The sequence below is a fragment of the Megalobrama amblycephala genome, linkage group LG8 (genome assembly GCF_018812025.1).
Source record: "Megalobrama amblycephala isolate DHTTF-2021 linkage group LG8, ASM1881202v1, whole genome shotgun sequence".
NCBI lineage: Eukaryota > Metazoa > Chordata > Actinopteri > Cypriniformes > Xenocyprididae > Megalobrama > Megalobrama amblycephala.
Window position 1 is genome coordinate 27896828 of NC_063051.1, and position 18244 is coordinate 27915071.

Here is an 18244-nt window from a genome sequence, read left to right on the forward strand (position 1 = left end):
CACACAAAGAAAAAAGTCATATGGGTTTGGAATAACATGAGGATGAGTAAATGATTTTCATTTTGGAACATTCCATATGTTAATAAATAAATAAATAAATAAATAAAAGATTAGTTTTGTGTAACTTTTTGTTTTCCTCTGTTTAGACACTCTAATTAAAGATGATTGCTTCCAGCACACTGCATGAGTGGGTTGTGTATGCAGAGCTAATAAAGAACAGATGGTAGAGAAGAAGCCTCCTCATCCAGTACATACGAAGCACAATAACACAATCTTCTGCTCTCTCATGTATCTGAATGGGCGCCCAAATTTGCTTAAAAGACAAATAAACATAAAGTTGTATCCTTCACCAATTCCACCTAACAACAATTTTTCTGCGGTTTCACCCTGAGTTCGTTTAATCTTGATCTCAAATTCTATCCAAATCTAGAAAACCTACTACTACGGTAAATGTTTGAGTTATAAATATTAATTACATGACGTTCGCCCAGTTGGTCTGATTGGTTGCAAAGTCGAATATAGTAAATAAGTGGGCTGTTGAGCGGGGAGAACATGAATATTAATTAGTTCACTTGAAACGACACTCAGTGAGGGTTACCAAGCAACGTATGTATTCTCTAATTATTATTCATGAGATAGGTCTTCACCATAGTAGGATTTGTAATCTTGTCTTAAGTAGGTTTGATCAGTAAGAGTGAAATATGTAAAACGCCTTGCCTATTAGTCCTCGGAGAGCCAATCAGAGTGACTCAGCTGCTCAGTCAGAGGCGGGGCTTACTCAGCGCTCACAGTAGGAAATGAAGGGTTTACCTCAGCCTGTAGTTACCGACATGTGCGTGTTAGAAAGTTACACAACAGTTTATAAGGTTAATGTCTCGCTCTGATAGCAGGTTATGCGTGGAGAGCCAGTGTCCGGCTGAACTTCAGGGAGGATGGCGGTCGATATGGAGCCAATAAACAAAGATGCGAAAAGCAACCCTTCCGCAACGGCTAATCTCTTCTCACAGATATTTTTCTGGTAAGTGTTTACGAATCTAGACTGGAGAAAGAGGGTGGCAGATTATCAGTTATAGGCTTTTTTGTGTGTTTTCTCCCGTGAAGTTAAAAGCCTTCACCAATGAATTTAAGCGTTGTGGTGTTTGTTTCTTTATGTGTAACGTTACATTGTCTAAAACTAAAGACATTATTAGTTCAACCTTATTTATTAAAGCTGGTAACGTACTGTTCAGCAACCACTTCTTTCCCTTCCAAAGATTTTTTATTTTATTTTTTTTTCTTCTTCTTCTTCTTCTTCTTCTTCTTCTTCTTCATTATTCACATTTATAACTTTAATGTGTCGGCAATGCCATATCATGATAAATGAGAGCCGGTGATGATAACAAAATTATTAGGAATATGACCTTTGTATTCATGTTAGTTCAAAGCATTTCTGAAAAACGTGTATAATTACTTTATACAAAAAAATAAAATAATTAATGACTAAAATTTTAAGTGGTAAAATTTAAACTTTTCTTTTACAATATGTAAACTTTTCTTCATTTTAAGAATGTGAGTGTACACAGCTACACTTTGATTAAATTTCCAAACACACACGTATGAGTCATAAATATATTAGATAATATTAGATATTAGATATGGGAATCATTTTTATTTCACAGGGCAGAAATTGACCTGCTTGTTGCTTACACCACACTGACATTGAATTGTTGGATAAAAGTTTTTCAAATAATATTTCAAAGCAGATTTTCTTCACTGCTATTTTTTTTAAAGGAAATAAATAATAAAGGACATATATATATATATATATATATATATAATAACTTTCTGCCCTTTTTGTAATCTAAGAACAGTTACAAAATACAGTAGGCATTTGTAACATTAATCAGAAAATATTTAGAAGTGACTTTTAATTTAGAAATTAAAGGCAGGTTTAATTATCTGTAAGAGTCACGTTTTAATATATAATGTTATTCTGTGTTATTTTAATGTTATTTTAATATTTTAAGAAAAATGTCATGTCCATGGACCCATATGCAAATCCAGCCGTTTGGCTGTAAAGTCAGTTTAGAGTATTTTTTTTTTTTTCTTTTTTCAAACACTTCACTCTCAGAAACACTCTTTGCTGACACAGGAGAGCATCTGTTACTGTCATTTTAAAATGATTGTGTACCTGCATCATGTATGTTGGTTTTGTTTAATTACTGCTTTCACTGTCATGAGACATATCATCAATAATTTAGCATCGTTTGCCACACACCTTTAAAGCATTCTGTTTACCAAATCCTTTTTTTCTCTTCTCAATTGACATCAGCTGGCTGAACCCTCTTTTCCGTATCGGATCTAAGAGAAGACTTGAAGAAGATGACATGTTTAAAGTGCTTCCAGAGGACGGGTCCAAGAGACTTGGGGAGGAACTGCAGAGGTGAGAGAGCCGCTGGGAATAAACCGATTAAACAACAGGCTGTTCCCATACAAACCCTCAGAAGACTTATCGTGAAATATGAGAACAGGGGGTGGTGCGGTTCCCATTAGGTGTTGGGAAGGTGATGCTCCAACTGTTTGTGCATTGAGTGCATTATGCAATGTCGAGTCCTTGTGAAAAGTCATTCACAAATTAATTATATTGAAATGAAAGGATGAGTTTAGGCTGGTTTAGTATTCCTAGAAGGAGTTGTGGATGGACACATGGGACCTGAGGCAGTTGATCCTGGTGGTGTGGCTCAGCGGATTAAGATCTGTCCTGGTAACCCTGGAAACTGTAGTTTCAAAATTCACAAGGGGACAGATTGCTCCAGAAGTACTGTCACTGTAGGTAAAGTGTGCTGTAAGTTGTCTTGGTTATTTGGCCAGGTGAAAATGTCAGATGCCAGAGAAAAGCAATAGAACCTGTTTTCTCATGCCACATGACTTGTTGATCATTCATGTTTGTAACACAAATGGTGTGGGACAAGTTACACATCAAAGTGTAGTATTTATGGCTAGGCTATATTATGCTCTGTTACAAGACTTGATTTTGTTTTTGGGGTCTACTAGAACAGGTTTTCATGCATGAATGTTCAAAAAACACCTTATTTTTCACATATTTTACATTGTTGCAGCACCTCTCTTCCCAGTCTATCAGTAACGCTCTGGAGTACGTTTCCCAAAAGCATCGTTAGCCAACTATGGTCGCAAGCTCTGTTGAATTGAATTGGTAACGACCGAACTTGCGACCATAGTTGGCTTCGTGAAACGCACCCCTGTTTATTTCCTGTCTCTATGAAGCCCCTCCTTCTGAAAAGCGCAATGTTCTCTGATTGGTCGGCTGGACCAGTGTGTTGTTTCAGAAATGTCCTGACCCTTACCATAACCACTAGTTTTAACGTACTATTATCTAACGCAATCCAACTAGGTATCGCCCTGCCTTCATTTTGCAAACGCCTTAGTGGGAATTATTTAAATGAGGGATAATGTAACCTGGAAGAAAACGTAAGACTACAATCGAGGTGTTTCAGAGAGTTCAGAAACAGTGCTGATTGATAAAGAGAATAACTCCCTTTGGAGTGACTTTGTGCTTTGTAAAATAGCAGACCTTTTTCATGCTCAAAAAGCAACATTACACACTAAAGAAATTTGAAAAAGTGAAAAAGCATAATAGCTCCTCTTTAAGCAACACAGATAATCTGTGGAGCCACAACAGAAGGGCACATAATTTGGAAGGTTCTACTGTTGCTATTACAGGACAGAACTCTTGGCAGAGGGTACAGAGAGCAGGATGTGAAGTTAACTGTCTCTCTGGTATTCCTGCCCACTTTATTTTATAGTTTTCAGGAAGCTACTCTGAAACTAAAGCTACAGGCTACTCATAATGTACAGTAGTTTAGCAGAAGTTTAGCTACTCTTTTGAAAAAGTAGCTACAACTGCAAACAGATAATAAAAAGTTGTTAACTACATTAAAGGGTTAGTTCACCCAAAAAATCAAAATTTGAAGTTCTTTTTGGAAAACTGGGACGCCATGTCATCCGGACTAAAGAGGACCCAAGTTGTTATCAGCACTCAGTTCAGAAGACTGCATCTCTGATGGTATGGGGTTGCATGAGTGCGTGTGGCATGGGCAGCTTACACATCTGGAAAGGCACCATCAATGCTGAAAGGTATATCCAAGTTCTAGAACAACATATGCTCCCATCCAGACGTCGTCTCTTTCAGGGAAGACCTTGCATTTTCCAACATGACAATGCCAGACCACATACTGCATCAATTACAACATCATGGCTGCGTAGAAGAAGGATCCGGGTACTGAAATGGCCAGCCTGCAGTCCAGATCTTTCACCCATAGAAAACATTTGGCGCATCATAAAGAGGAAGATGCGACAAAGAAGACCTAAGACAGTTGAGCAACTAGAAGCCTGTATTAGACAAGAATGGGACAACATTCCTATTCCTAAACTTGAGCAACTTGTCTCCTCAGTCCCCAGACGTTTGCAGACTGTTATAAAAAGAAGAGGGGATGCCACACAGTGGTAAACATGGCCTTGTCTCAACTTTTTTGAGATGTGTTGATGCCATGAAATTTAAAATCAACTTATTTTTCCCTTAAAATTATCAATTTTCCCAGTTTAAACATTTGATATGTCATCTATGTTGTATTCTGAATAAATTACTGAAATTTGAAACTTCCACATCATTGCATTCTGTTTTTATTCACAATTTGTACAGTGTCCCAACTTTTTTGGAATCGGGCTTGTATTATTTTGTAAAATAATTGTAATATTCTTTTTATGTATTACTGCAAAAAAAGTGCAAAACGCTGCAGAGGCATCACTTTTATCTAACAATTATTTAATGTTTCTGTTATTTAATGTTTCTGAGTTGACTGTGCATCTTATTTGACTGCCTGAAACTTGAAGTCTACATAAAATCAGAAATTACTCTAACTTAAAGGTGCTCTAAGTGATCCTGGGTGCAGTAACTTCCTGTTGACGTTCAAAGTGTTGTCAAACAAAACAGAGGCTAGCTAGACCCTCCCTCCTCCTCCTCCTCCCCCTCCCCTCCGTGCTTCCTGAAACAGTCATGAACGCGCATTTAAAATCATTCTTGTCGGTTATTGGCTGGAGCATGTTTATTATGTTTTGTGGTCCAGGCTGCACCAGTTTGTTTTTATTGCGTTGTGTTTTAGAGCTTGTGGCAACTACAGAGACCGCATTTTTTTTACAGTGTGTTCAGGGGACAGGCAGCTAGCGGATAGTGAGGAGATGTTTGCTGTATGTGACACATTTTTTGGCCTAAAATCACTTAGAGCACATCACTTAGAGCACCTTTAAATACATGGTCCTTGTCTTATTGTGATCAATTAACAAGTCTTTCTAACCTTTATTCAAATAAAACTGGTCCACCTCTGAAAAATCTTTCCTTTTTTGCTTTTATGAAATGCAGCCTTTTGGATAATGTTTAGATAAACATTAGGGAGTAATCCGTTTAAAACTCATAACATGTGTAAACAACATACCTGGCAATAAAGCTGCTTCTTCTTCTTCTTCTTCTTCTTTCTTCTTCTTCTTTCTTCTTCTTCCTTCTTCTTCTTCCTTCTTCTTCTTCCTTCTTCTTCTTCCTCCTCCTTCTTCTTCTTCCTTCTTCTTCTTCCTTCTTCTTCTTCTTCTTCTTCTTCTTCTTCTTCTTCTTCTTCTTCTTCTTCTTCTTCTTCTTCTTCTTCTTCTTCTTCTTCTTCTTCTTCTTTCTTCTTCTTCTTTCTTCTTCTTCTTCTTCTTCTTTCTTCTTCTTCTTTCTTCTTCTTCTTTCTTCTTCTTCTTTCTTCTTCTTCTTCTTAACATTACATTTGTGCATTTGGCTGACACTTTTATCTGAAAGTGACTTAAACTTAAATTTGGACTAAACCGCTCAATTCATATGGATTAGTTTTACAAAGTTTTTGAAACATCAAAGTGATACTTGCATACACTGTTAATGAAGGGACAGAAATCTCTCAGATTTCATTAAAAAGATCTTGATTTGTGTTCCGAAGATGAACGAAAGTCTTACGGGTTGGGACGACATGAGGGTGAGTAATTGATGACAGAATTTCCATTTTTGGCTGAACAAACCCATTAAACTGCATTCAAGATAAACATTTTTATCAGTTCATGTATTCCCTGGGAGTCAAACCCATGACTGGTTTGCTTACGTTCTGGTATCGAATGGCCCCTTTTCACCATCCAGTAAATGAAATTCCCTATTACGTATCCAGTGTCAAGTTTTATCTTATCACTTTTTTGCTCATTGAATATCCTGTTTCATTTAAAAATGTCACATTAGTAAAACGGGTTGCGTAAAATGGGTTACTTTGGTATTAATGGATATTTGTTACTGCGCAATTGAAGATTTCATGGTGGTTATTTGTTATTTTAGTCTTGATTTTACTGATTGTTCACAGACACAGCACATAACACACACTGTAACAAAGATCACTGCTCACTAAGTAGGGCTGGGCGATATATCGCATGCGATTGTCACGCGCATTTCGTCAGTAAAGCCGGTTCCCTGATTACCGCTAAATCGCCATCAACTGCTTTTAAATGGAGCGGCATTTAATAGACAGAGCCGTAGTTCACTGATAAGCTACGCAATATCGCGTTCATTATCGAAGGCGATTCATCTGATTGATTAGTCTATCATGTTATTGAGGTTTTTTTCTTCACCTTGAGGTTTTATTACATAAGAACAGATAAGCAGATAAATAATTTGCTGACCCTTTATACAGCAGAGAAAACCACTGATAATCAGCAGTCTCCCACAAAGTTCTCATATAATTTCATTCTCCAGCCGTGAAAGCATGAAAATGAATGACGATGAACACAATCCTGTCTTTCATTAAAAAGCACTTCCACACACAGTGTTTCTCTAGCCTCTAATCGTACACTTTAAAATGGATCATTGCTGGTTCGTTTAGCACAGAGCTCTGGGCTTTGACACTAATTAGTGAAGCTTTTACTGCGATCAGCAGCATGGAGAGTGGCGGGGCCTAGGCGTAAACACAAATGTTCTGCCTTGAAGTAAACTGTTATTTGCAAATGTAAAATTTACTGCCGGACATTGCTGCTGGAAAACATCAACTGAAGAGTCTAAGCAGCTGTTTTGAAAACGCGCTCTAGTAGTTTCCCTGATTTGGCTAGAAATGGACCTTGTTTGGTCCGCATTTTTCCTGTGTAATAAAGAATCAAGATTTTTAGTGACACAAATGTCTTCGTAGTGAAATCATTTTGTGGACTGGGGTGAACAAGTTTGTACGTTGAAGTAATTATACCATTATGTTGTATGTGAGATTACACAATGTAGGTAATAAAGGAGAATTATAATTCACAGATTGTTTTATGATGTCCTCTATCAGCCTTTTTAATTTTGCCTTACTCATTGTTTTCTTTTTCCGACACTCATAGCTACTGGGACCAAGAAGTGGAGAAAGCAACCAAAGAACTCAAGAAACCAAAACTTACCAAAGCCATAATCAGGTGCTACTGGAAATCTTATGCAGTACTGGGAGTCTTCACTCTTATAGAGGTACGATCTGATCTGAGACTTTGCATGATGTTTTTTTTTTTTTTTTTTTTTGAAAATGGTACACAAAGTAAAGCCCCCCTCTAATTAACTGCAAGTCTGGTGTATATTCGCACTACATTTAGTTTAATTTTTAAACCAACTCCACTGGCTGTCAAATGACACAGCACATCTTAGAAATTCTGTTGATGATTCACCGTCTTGATGCGAGTCACCTGAAGTGCATCACACAGGAGTCAGTTTTAAGAGTGTTTATAGCACATCCACGAGACCTGAGAGAAGGGTGGTCAATATCCACTGTTCCAGGGGTTTTGGAACCAATTGGAAAGTGCATGTAAAGATGAATCGTTCACCAAAAAATAGAAAAATTGTCATAATTTAGCCTTTTGTACCTCTAGGTAACTCCTAGAATTTTGGTTGCACTTTATTTTACAGTACATTCACTTATAGTGTATTTACAAAAGAAAGTACTGAGTAATATAAAGTAAATACTATAATATAAATATAAATGACTATAATAATAACCTTAACAAATATTATTTATTTAAGTTTATGGTTGGGTTCAGGGTAAGTACCTACCTAGCTATTAAGTACATGGTACATATAGGGCCCTATTAAGGGTGGGCGATACCTGTAGAAATTTGTTTACCGGTAGAGATTTTGGAAAATTGTCTCTATCGTGGTTATGCTCATGTGGCGTTTCCGTGCTGCGCTGTCAAGAAAGTGTATCATTTGCATGCATTTTTAAGCATTGTGGTTTAAAAACAAGTGCTTTTTAAACCGTTGAAGTGCAAAATGCAGTACCCAGTGAGTACTGAATTGAGTTCTTTTTGGTGCCTTATGGCCCTTTCACACAGGACACGGAATGCGCTGCGCTTGCTGCTAGGTTCAGCACAGCCCTTCAGATACAAAGCGGTTTGCGCTACGCTGGCCAGAGCAAAGTAGGCGCAGTTTTCAAAACTTTTAGCGGCAGTTCTATACATCTAGTCATTTGATTGTTGTTCCACCTTTCGGTCAGCAGCAAAATATGTATGTCCCGTGCTGAGAACCGAACGATAGCACTAGCCCTGCTAAGAAGAAGAAGAAGAAGAAGAAGAAGAGCTCTTGACAATGTCTGTCATGACACAGCTTTTCTCCCGATCACAAACTTGTATTGCATAGCTCCGGAACTTCCGACACACACCGTACTAGCTGTTCATCCATTTTGCTTTCCACGCTTGTTTGGATGCCTCGTTTATATTGGTCGCACAGGTAATCGTCAAAGAACACAGCGGCAAAAGTTGAACTATTTTGAACTTGGTGAACTTTGAACCAATGGTGCGCTCCACTGCGCGTGCGCTTTGGTCGACGCAGCAACAAACCGTCCCAGTGCAGCGCAAGCCATTGAAATAAATGGGTTTCATAGTGCAGCGCAGCGCATTCCGCGTCCTGTGTGAAAGCCCCATTATTGGGCTTGAATGCGAACAGTCAAATACTGTACACACACTCATGTATCAAAATATAAAATATATCAGAATATTTTTTGGGGGGGGATTTCATAGGACCTTATACATACAAGTAGAACAGGACAATTGTTTTTATATTATTATCTGATGTCTCCTCTTCCCCATTATAGGAGGTGATTAAGGTGATCCAACCAGTGTTTTTAGGACAACTCATTCGGTATTTTGAGAGTTATGACCCCGATAACATGGCAGCTTTGTACAAAGCTTATGGATATGCAGCAGGCGTCTCTCTCTCCACTCTGGGTCTGGCATTACTTCACCACCTCTACTTTTACCACGTCCAAAGAGCTGGAATGAAAATCCGCATTGCAATGTGCCACATGATCTACAGGAAGGTAAGATTTTCTTATAATAAAATCAAATAAAAACCTTCTTAAAAAAAAAAAAAAAAAAGTGCTGAGGAGGTGCCAAGTTACAGTGTTAGTATCAAATGGTAGTACCAGGATTTTTAATAAATACAATATTTGTATACAATGTCTGGATTCTAACATTCTTCAAAGAATGGACCAAAAAAATCCTCTGTACTTTTATTTTGTGAGTGTACCACATCTCTTTTTTTTTTTTATAATGTGTCTATAGATGTAAGCGATAGGAATTATTTATTTAATTATTATTATTATTATTATTATTATTATTATTAATAATATTGTTATTTTATTTTTATTTAATTTTTTGGATTGGCTGTGGGTTATTGCTTATCACAATTTGTCCCATAAACCTCTCCAATTGTTATTTCTTGTAGGCGCTGTGCCTTAGTGCCACAGCTATGGGCCAAACCACCACAGGGCAGATTGTTAACCTTTTGTCGAATGACGTCAACAAGTTTGACGAGGTAGGAAATTTCCATAACTTCTTTGTCTTCCACTTAAGTGTTATGGTCACAGGTTGTCCATTTCCTGTTTTTGAAGCAGGTCTTTTTCAGTGTTGTTTTTTTTTTTTTTTTTTAAGAATTAGACATAGCACTTGTTTGGTCAGGGAATTGTTTTGTGTAGTTAATTTTCCAGTTAAAACAGCCAAAGTCAGCACGAGTGATTTACTGTAAAGGGCTTGTGTTACCGGGTAACAGGTTGGCTAGCATTCAGAGGACTAGGAGAGGTCGCAAATAGTTTGTCTTAACCTTTTGTGCATTTACGGCCGGACTCCAGATTATTAGGAAATTAAAATGATTAGTTAAACAGTTTTAAACTGTACTCATTCATAAAGTGGACTTTCCCTCAGATGAGTTATTGTCACTCTCAACATTATGTGTTGGCTTTGTGGCATGAAACATTACTTTAGAGATCTAATGCAGCTCCATAAACCACACATGACATCATTTTAAACCATGTACATTCTATCTGAGCAGTTATGTCTAATCCAAATAGGAATGTCATTGTTTTAAATCTGTCCTTTGAGGCGTTTCTCCTGCATTTACCAGCAGACATCAGAGGGGTTCTATTAAGAATTACAGGAAGTTCTGTTTTTGTTCAGGGCACGTTACCCAAAATTAGAACTTTGAAGTTCAAGCTCCTTTTGTGGATTGTGAAATAATTTCTTGGGCTGTTTGAAATATAATACTACAAATGCAGTACACCATGCAACGTCAACTGGCGGCCCGCGGGCCAAATCCGGCCCGCCAGAGATTTCCATCCGGCCCCCAGAATAATACTGAATTCAGGAATAGCCTTGTAAGAGGAAAAAGTTTAGGGCTGGTCCGAATACCATTTTTTGATGAACATCGACTATTCGAAGCTTCGGAGAGAGGGGCTGAACATATTTTTCTCTCTAATAAAGGCAGGAATCTGTGTCTGTATATCCGTTTGCATTTTTATTATTTCGAGAACCGTTCATCCAATCGACTTCACAGGGGAGTGCAGTGTCGCATTTGGTGCAATATAGATGGACACGCGAGACGCGACACATTCAGAATTAATAAACTTTTAGTAAACTACAGTTAGAGCAGCGCGAGCGGGAAGCGGCGCACCTCACGCGGGCAGGGCTTATGCTCCGAGAACGGACACTGCACTAGTGATATAAAACGCACACACACAGGTCTGTTCAATTAAGCAATACTTTTAAGGTAGTCTAATAATTTTCTGACTAACAAATTGACACAGAAATTTAAACAAAGAAAAACGAAATTAAGTTAAATTAAAACGAGATTAATTTAGATTGATAATAACGGGTAAAAATGCTAATACATTTTGTCTATTATTCTATTTTCCACAATGTCAAAGCAACAAAACACAAGCTCAGACATGCACAAACTCCGCTGTTCTGCGCTCTAGCCAGAGAACACTCCCGTTGCTGGAACACGCGTCGGTTCTATTTCTAGCATGCACGCGTTTTCTGCGTGGCTCGAGCGCGCCTGAGACGCGTGTCTCAGTGTGCAAACTCCAACCTGTTAAATATGGGAGCCGAAATAAAAACGGACACGCCACGCAGCTGAGTCGCTCACGCAGCCAGTGTGTCGCCGGCCTTATTCAAGGGGGAATGAGAACCGTTTTTTATTTTTAATCTAACGAAACAAAAAGCCTTCTGAAAAGTAGCTTGTGCCATAGCCTGCCTTCAGTCAAGAATGACGATAAACGCGTTCTCTCATTGAACATCTTTTATTGTTTCACGTGCTCATTTTTTCACAAATGTCAAAATTTTCCTTGCCTGGGATTTGCGCACAATTGCGTGACAGTGATGGACAGCTTGAAAGCCTCACAAATATGAAGCCTAAAATATCGCTATCGCCCCCTGGTGGCTTGCTGCAGTACAGGTAATATGTAAAAAATAACATAAATTTGGAATTAGAATTAGTATATCAAATAATAACATACAGTATTAGGATACAATTCGAATTTTATTTTATATTACGAGTATCTGGCCCTTACAGAGTCTGCAGTGAAAAATTCTGGCCCTTGGACAAATATAGTTGATGACCCCTGCAGTACACCATATCCCAAGTACTACACTAAATTTTTCTCACATGAACTATGTGTAAACGTCATGGTTGTATGGGGATAGAATTGTTCCTTTATTCCAAATAAATAGATTATGACGATCCACAAAAATGTAAAGATCGGTGGGAGTCACCCATTTGTGGTTCTGTCTGCACAAATGTTTGCGGTGATCCACAAATACACAAGAAGCGATCCACAAATGCACAGAAAGCCATCCACAAATATACAGGAAGAAATTCACAAATGAATGCCAGACAGAGTTGTTTGTGACATAAAAACATATTTGTGTATGTTTTTTAATTTGCAAATCTCATTTTATTTATTTGTGAATGTAATTCATTTTTGTGAAACTCCTAACATATATTTGTGGATCTCATTCGATTTGTTTGTGAATATGTTTAATTTTTGTGAATCTTTTTACATTTATTTGTGGATCATAATCTATTTATTTGGAATAAAGGAGCAAAACCAACCCCATATGGTTGTGTGCCACTATTTAAAAGCTTAAATAAATGAACACTGATGCATTTTATTATGGCATCCAGAATTTTTTTTTTACTTTTATTCAGCAAGGTTGCATTAAATGGATCAAAAGTGACAGTAAAATGTTACAAAAGATTTCTATTTCAAATATATGCTGTATTTTTACTTTCCAGTCATTTATTCATAAAATTATCCTAAAAAAATGCATCACTGTTTCCACAAATAATATTTATATTGCTTATTAATATATTAAGCAACATAACGGTTTTCAACATTGATACTGTAATAATAAGAAAAGTTTCTTGAGCATCAAATCAGCAAATTAGAATGATTTCTAAAGGATCATGTGAGTAATGATGCTGAAAATGTAGCTTTGCATCACAGGAATAAATTACATTTTAAAATACATTAATATTTAAAATGTACATACAAAGCAGTTATTTTAAATTGTAATAAAAATTCACAATATTTATGTTTTATTGTATTTTTGATTCAAATAAATGCAGCCTTTGTGCTTTTTATATAATATATATATATAATATATATTTTAAAAATCCCTGAATGGTACTTTTAATTTTTTTTCTCTGTCTCTTTTTGATAACGAAGTAGTATGGTTTAATGCTGTTTTGTTTACATCTGTTTTCTCAGGTGACTATTTTTCTGCACTTCCTGTGGGTGGGGCCTCTTCAAGCTGCAGCTGTTACTGGTCTGCTGTGGCAAGAGATCGGACCATCATGCCTTGCAGGCATGGCAGTTTTGGTCTTTCTTATGCCACTTCAGACCATGTTTGGGAAACTGTTTTCCAAGTACAGGTACAATCTCAGGATTACTCTTGACAGGGATTTTTTTTTTTAATTGGATCAGAAAAACAGAATCCTGTGAAGTTGAAAGGTTTAATCACAGTCACAAGATGCTCCTCATGTCATGGTGAATAGTGTCAAGTAGGCTTCAGAAAACATGTAAAACACATTTATCTCTTAACCTCTGCAAACAAAACTTGGCCCTTTTAATTGTTAATAGGCTGTAATAATTTCAGTCATTTTTGTTTTTCAAAAATCAGTTCTGATTAAATAATTAACAAATGTATGCTGCTGAAGATGGTGTATTTTTCTGTTTCTAGTAGTTATTCTATCAATAATGAGATGTTAATCATCTCCAATCAAGTCATTTATAAGACATTATTGTGGTCAGTCTTAAGTTACCACAGTACTCAAACACAATGGATCATAGTCACACATGCAACCACATCCTCTTTCCTTCTGGGGTTATGCACTCTTTCTGTCCAAGGTCTGACTTCGGGTTTGAAATCCATATGATTCAAGTTAGAGGAACCTTTCTGTCACATAAGACGATTTTAAAGAAAACATTCCTCTAAAAAACATGCTACTTTAAAGGAAAAATAATACATACATAATAGTTTTAAATTCAAATGCTTTAAATATTAAGTTTAAATATTTCAGAATTTCTTAATTTTTTACTTGGACTTTATAGTGAACTCCCTCTATAATAATTAAGTGTTAAATCAGAAAAATGTATTTTGCCTTTCAAAGTTCCCTAAAGTAAACTATGCCCCCAATTCTCCTGTCATTACCATCACTTCAAACATTCAAACAACTTTTATTTTTCATAAAAAGATTAATTTAATAAAGGCCAACGACAGAACAGACGACTGATAGTATGAAAATCGAAAAATGTATTTTCACATCATGATCTGAGACCTTAATTTGGTGTCATTGCTTAATTATTTCTTTGAACATTTTAATTCAGTTAATTGGCTGCTAGCCAACTTCTTTTAGCAAGTCCACAACTTATCCAACTGTTTTTTTTCTTTTGTAAAAAAGTTATTACCAGCACACTTTATTACCATCGGACACAATATCAAAAATCCATTTCTATGTTGATTAAAGAACATGGTCAGATCCAATTCTAGGGCATGTAATATGTTTTAACAAAGATGAAACCTTGTTTTAAGAAGTTGCATTTTTTTGCTCCTAATTGCAGGATCACTCTTATGTTTTATAATATATCCCAAAAATGTTCTCCCTTTCACTCACTCACTCTCTCTCTGTATGTTTCTCTCTCTCACAGGAGTAAGACCGCAGCCTTGACTGACAATAGGATACGTACTATGAATGAGGTGGTATCTGGTATACGTATAATTAAGATGTATGCCTGGGAGAAGCCATTCGCAGCACTGGTTAATGATGTACGAAGGTAAATTATATACTGCAGACTTATTTAGTCTTATTATACTGCTATGGCTCTGACATAGGTCAGCAGAATTCTTCACTGAAGACAAGCACATTGTCAAAGATTTTACTTTTGACTTGGTCTTAAAATGACTGTATTTTACAGATCTGTAAATCTTAGGTCACTCAAGGGAGTGATAGAACATGCCTCTGCCATTAAAGTGGATTTGATATTATTCAGGTGGCTGTATATAAACGGTTATAAAACTGACCATGGAAAAGAATGCGCAGCATATGCTGTCAATGCCATAACATCACATGGCTAGAACCGGTTGTGTTTACATTCTTTTGTTGTATGTTTCGGGAACTAGGGTGAATGCCAGCCAGCATGTCAAAAACAATGTTTATCAGCTTGATCAGCTTTAAACTTGCAGTGCTACAAACAGTGCTTCTTTTAATCTTATCTGTGGTTCTGCATGTAATGTCTTTTTAACTGTGAAAAAAGACATTACACAGATTACTGTGATTTGTGATTTCTTAGGCATGAATAGATAATGCTCTTATTTTTTTTTTGTTTCTTGTAGGAAGGAGATCTCAAAAATCATGAGTAGCTCTTACCTCCGTGGGCTGAATATGGCCGCATTCTTTACGGCAAATAAAATCATCCTGTTTGTGACCTTCACCGTGTACGTGCTAGTGGGCAACACCATCTCTGCCAGTCGTGTGTTCGTGGCCGTGTCGCTGTACGGTGCCGTCCGCCTCACCGTTACTCTGTTCTTCCCTTCCGCAATCGAGAAAGTATCTGAGACTGCCATCAGCATCCGGAGGATCAAGGTACAACCTCCATCATTAGAAAAACTAATCACAATGAAGTTTATGGAAAACCTAAAGTTGTGTCTGGGAAAGCAATGGAAATTATTACAATCTTGAAAGAAAAACTAGAGCATACTACATGGAATATTGTATCCCACAATGCAATAAGTTTAACATCTCTTTTGTATATCTCTTTTGTAAACGCAATATCGCGTTCATTATCACAGATGAATCGCCTTCGATAATGAACGCGATATTGCGTAGCTTGACAGTGAACTACGGCTCTGTCTATTAAATGCCGCTCCATTTGAAAGCAGGTGATGGCGATTTAGCGGTAATCAGGGAACCGGCTTTACTGACAAAATGCGCGTGACAATCTCATGCGATATATCGCCCAGCCCTACATGATTTGATTCAATTTTGATTCACAAGCTTGATATATTTCAGTGAGTTATACAAAAGTCTCAACAAAAGTTTCAACATACCTTCTGAGGCCTGTTGCATGAAGCTAACTGAACAAACTCTGAGTTTCAGAGTAGGTTTAGAGATAAATCCAACCTGGTTTAGATCAGGTTCAGCAGTCTCACAGCACTCGGTATAAGTGTTCTCTGTCAACTCAGGTTTGATCCAGAGTTTGAGATTAACTCTGAAGCATGTGCACCTGAAAGTGTGACATGTGCAGCAAACAGCCAATCACACGGAACATGGACGTTCATCCGTTTTGAACGTTTGAGAAGGCAGCTGAAAGAAAATATCTGACAATATCAATGCATGTGAATCAAAGAAAAAGGCCTAATAATTTATATAGCTTCACAAATAGCAACAGCCCACTGATGTTCATTCATGTTTATTTGGTGCTGTAACTAGTAGTAAAGAGGATGAGATGATCGCTTCACAGCTACTGTATATGTCAAAAGCAACAAAATGATGATAATTGTTAGAATTGCGTATAATTTACATAATTTGAAAGCTAAGATTTTGTTTGATATCAAAAGTAACAAAGCTTATTGCAGTTTATTGGATGGGAGGTGTGCTACAAATATTGTTTAGTGAAGTTTTGTACACACATCAACTGAACACAGCATAGACTCAACGATCGATTCTTGGGATTTAAGAATCGATAACGGTTCATCAAAATGAGAATCGATTAAAATTGAGAAATTTATATTTTCAGAAACTTACACATTATAAATGAGCAGAATTTATATAACATAAATATACAACTCTCGATACAAATAACAAATGAGTGAAATGTTATGCCGTAACTAATAAGATATAAATCTCTGGCTTCTCTGGTTGTGCTGAAGTGCTGCAGGTGTCATTTTCAGGGTTAATTTTAGATCTATTCCAAAGTTCCCACTGACGCAGCTACTGTTGCATAAGTCCAACATGAACCTGCAGATTTTGTAATCATGGAGTGTCTGTTTAGAAAAAGCTGATCATTTATTTTGCGATTTGATCACACTGAACTCAATTCTTCTGCTTGTTGGACAATCCTAATTTGCGTTAACCACAGAAACTCCAAAGTACTGCGACTACACTGTCAGAGTGTTATTACAGCAGTTTTTTGTGTGATGATCTTGTGTTTATGCATCATGAGTGTCTGTGGTCTTTCTGTCTCACGTAGAAGTTCCTCTTGCTCGATGAGCTTGTGAAAACCCATGTCCCACTTTCTCAGGAGGAGAAAAAAGAGGCGTCTGTGGAGATTCAGGATCTCATATGTTACTGGGACAAGGTGAGTTCAGTGTATATAAATATATAAAGTCCACACACCTTCCCCAGATTTATACTTTTGGAAATGCAGAACTGCAAGCTTATATAGTGTCCATCGAGCAGCTGAAGTTTTCTAGAAATTTTATCTTTTATCCGAAAAGCATGTTAGCTCAATTACAGTGACTTTTATTTTTTTTGGCTTCCTTATTTATTTTATCAAATGTTTTTGTAGTAGATAAAATGTAATAATAAAATGAATTATTTAGTGTAGATGTTGTTTGTTTTAATTAGTAGTGATACTTGTAATATTATGATCAATTGAACAAATAGTTCTCTCTGTGATTCTGAATCACAGAATTGCCAATGGGCTACAACAAAGATATAGATATAGAAAGACTGTTCACTCCTATTAGTCATGAAAGAGAAACTGCAAAACGCAATATGGTAAAATACGTCCTGCTTTGTGAATAAAAGAGCCATTTGCTGATTTATAAAGTTATGGCGTCACTGCAGCTGCTGTTAGAGGCTCCGGTTCCCATAGAAACCTGAGACTCACTTAGGACTGCACATGCGCATTGACTCATCTAGCCTGAAAAATAAGCTTTTTTTTTATGCTATTTGAGCATAAGTAACAACATTTATGGGACGGTTCATGTCAGATTTTGTTGCTGATTCGAAATATGTTATTTAATTATGATTTCGGCAAGCAGTTTTTGAGATTTCAGGATTACCCCATTCAAATAGATACAACTTGGTCTTGGATGCCCAAAATAGCTGCCCGGAGTTGTTGCAAATATGGCCGCCGAGTGAACAGACTTTCCTTGAAAGGGACTTTGGCTACCATCAAAGATGGCATTAAGAGGGAAGGGACATCAGTGTTATACTCCATTTTCTTGGAAGAAAAAGTGCATTTCTTATTCGTTAAGTTTGCTTAGGTAATAATGAAATAAGTACAATATAAGTTGTATAATAAAGTGTATATACAGTGCTCAGCGTAAATGTTGAAAAGTAACATTTTAAACAATATCTCAATGAACACAAAAACAATTTCCAAAATGTTGACAAGACTAAGTTTAATAT

The 18244-nt window shown here is 36.8% G+C and overlaps 1 protein-coding gene across 1 annotated transcript in view; it reads left to right on the top strand.

Moving 5' to 3' along the window:
- The first annotated feature begins 761 nt into the window (after positions 1-761).
- Positions 762-18244, top strand: part of abcc4 (ATP-binding cassette, sub-family C (CFTR/MRP), member 4) — a 44659-nt gene continuing 27176 nt past the window's right edge. The window contains exons 1-9 of the mRNA XM_048200333.1: positions 762-1018; positions 2312-2422; positions 7414-7534; positions 9147-9371; positions 9779-9868; positions 13098-13261; positions 14538-14663; positions 15223-15472; positions 17079-17186. Coding sequence (XP_048056290.1) covers positions 933-1018; positions 2312-2422; positions 7414-7534; positions 9147-9371; positions 9779-9868; positions 13098-13261; positions 14538-14663; positions 15223-15472; positions 17079-17186 — 1281 coding nt within the window. The 5' untranslated portion in view covers positions 762-932. The remainder of the gene's footprint in view (positions 1019-2311; positions 2423-7413; positions 7535-9146; positions 9372-9778; positions 9869-13097; positions 13262-14537; positions 14664-15222; positions 15473-17078; positions 17187-18244) is intronic.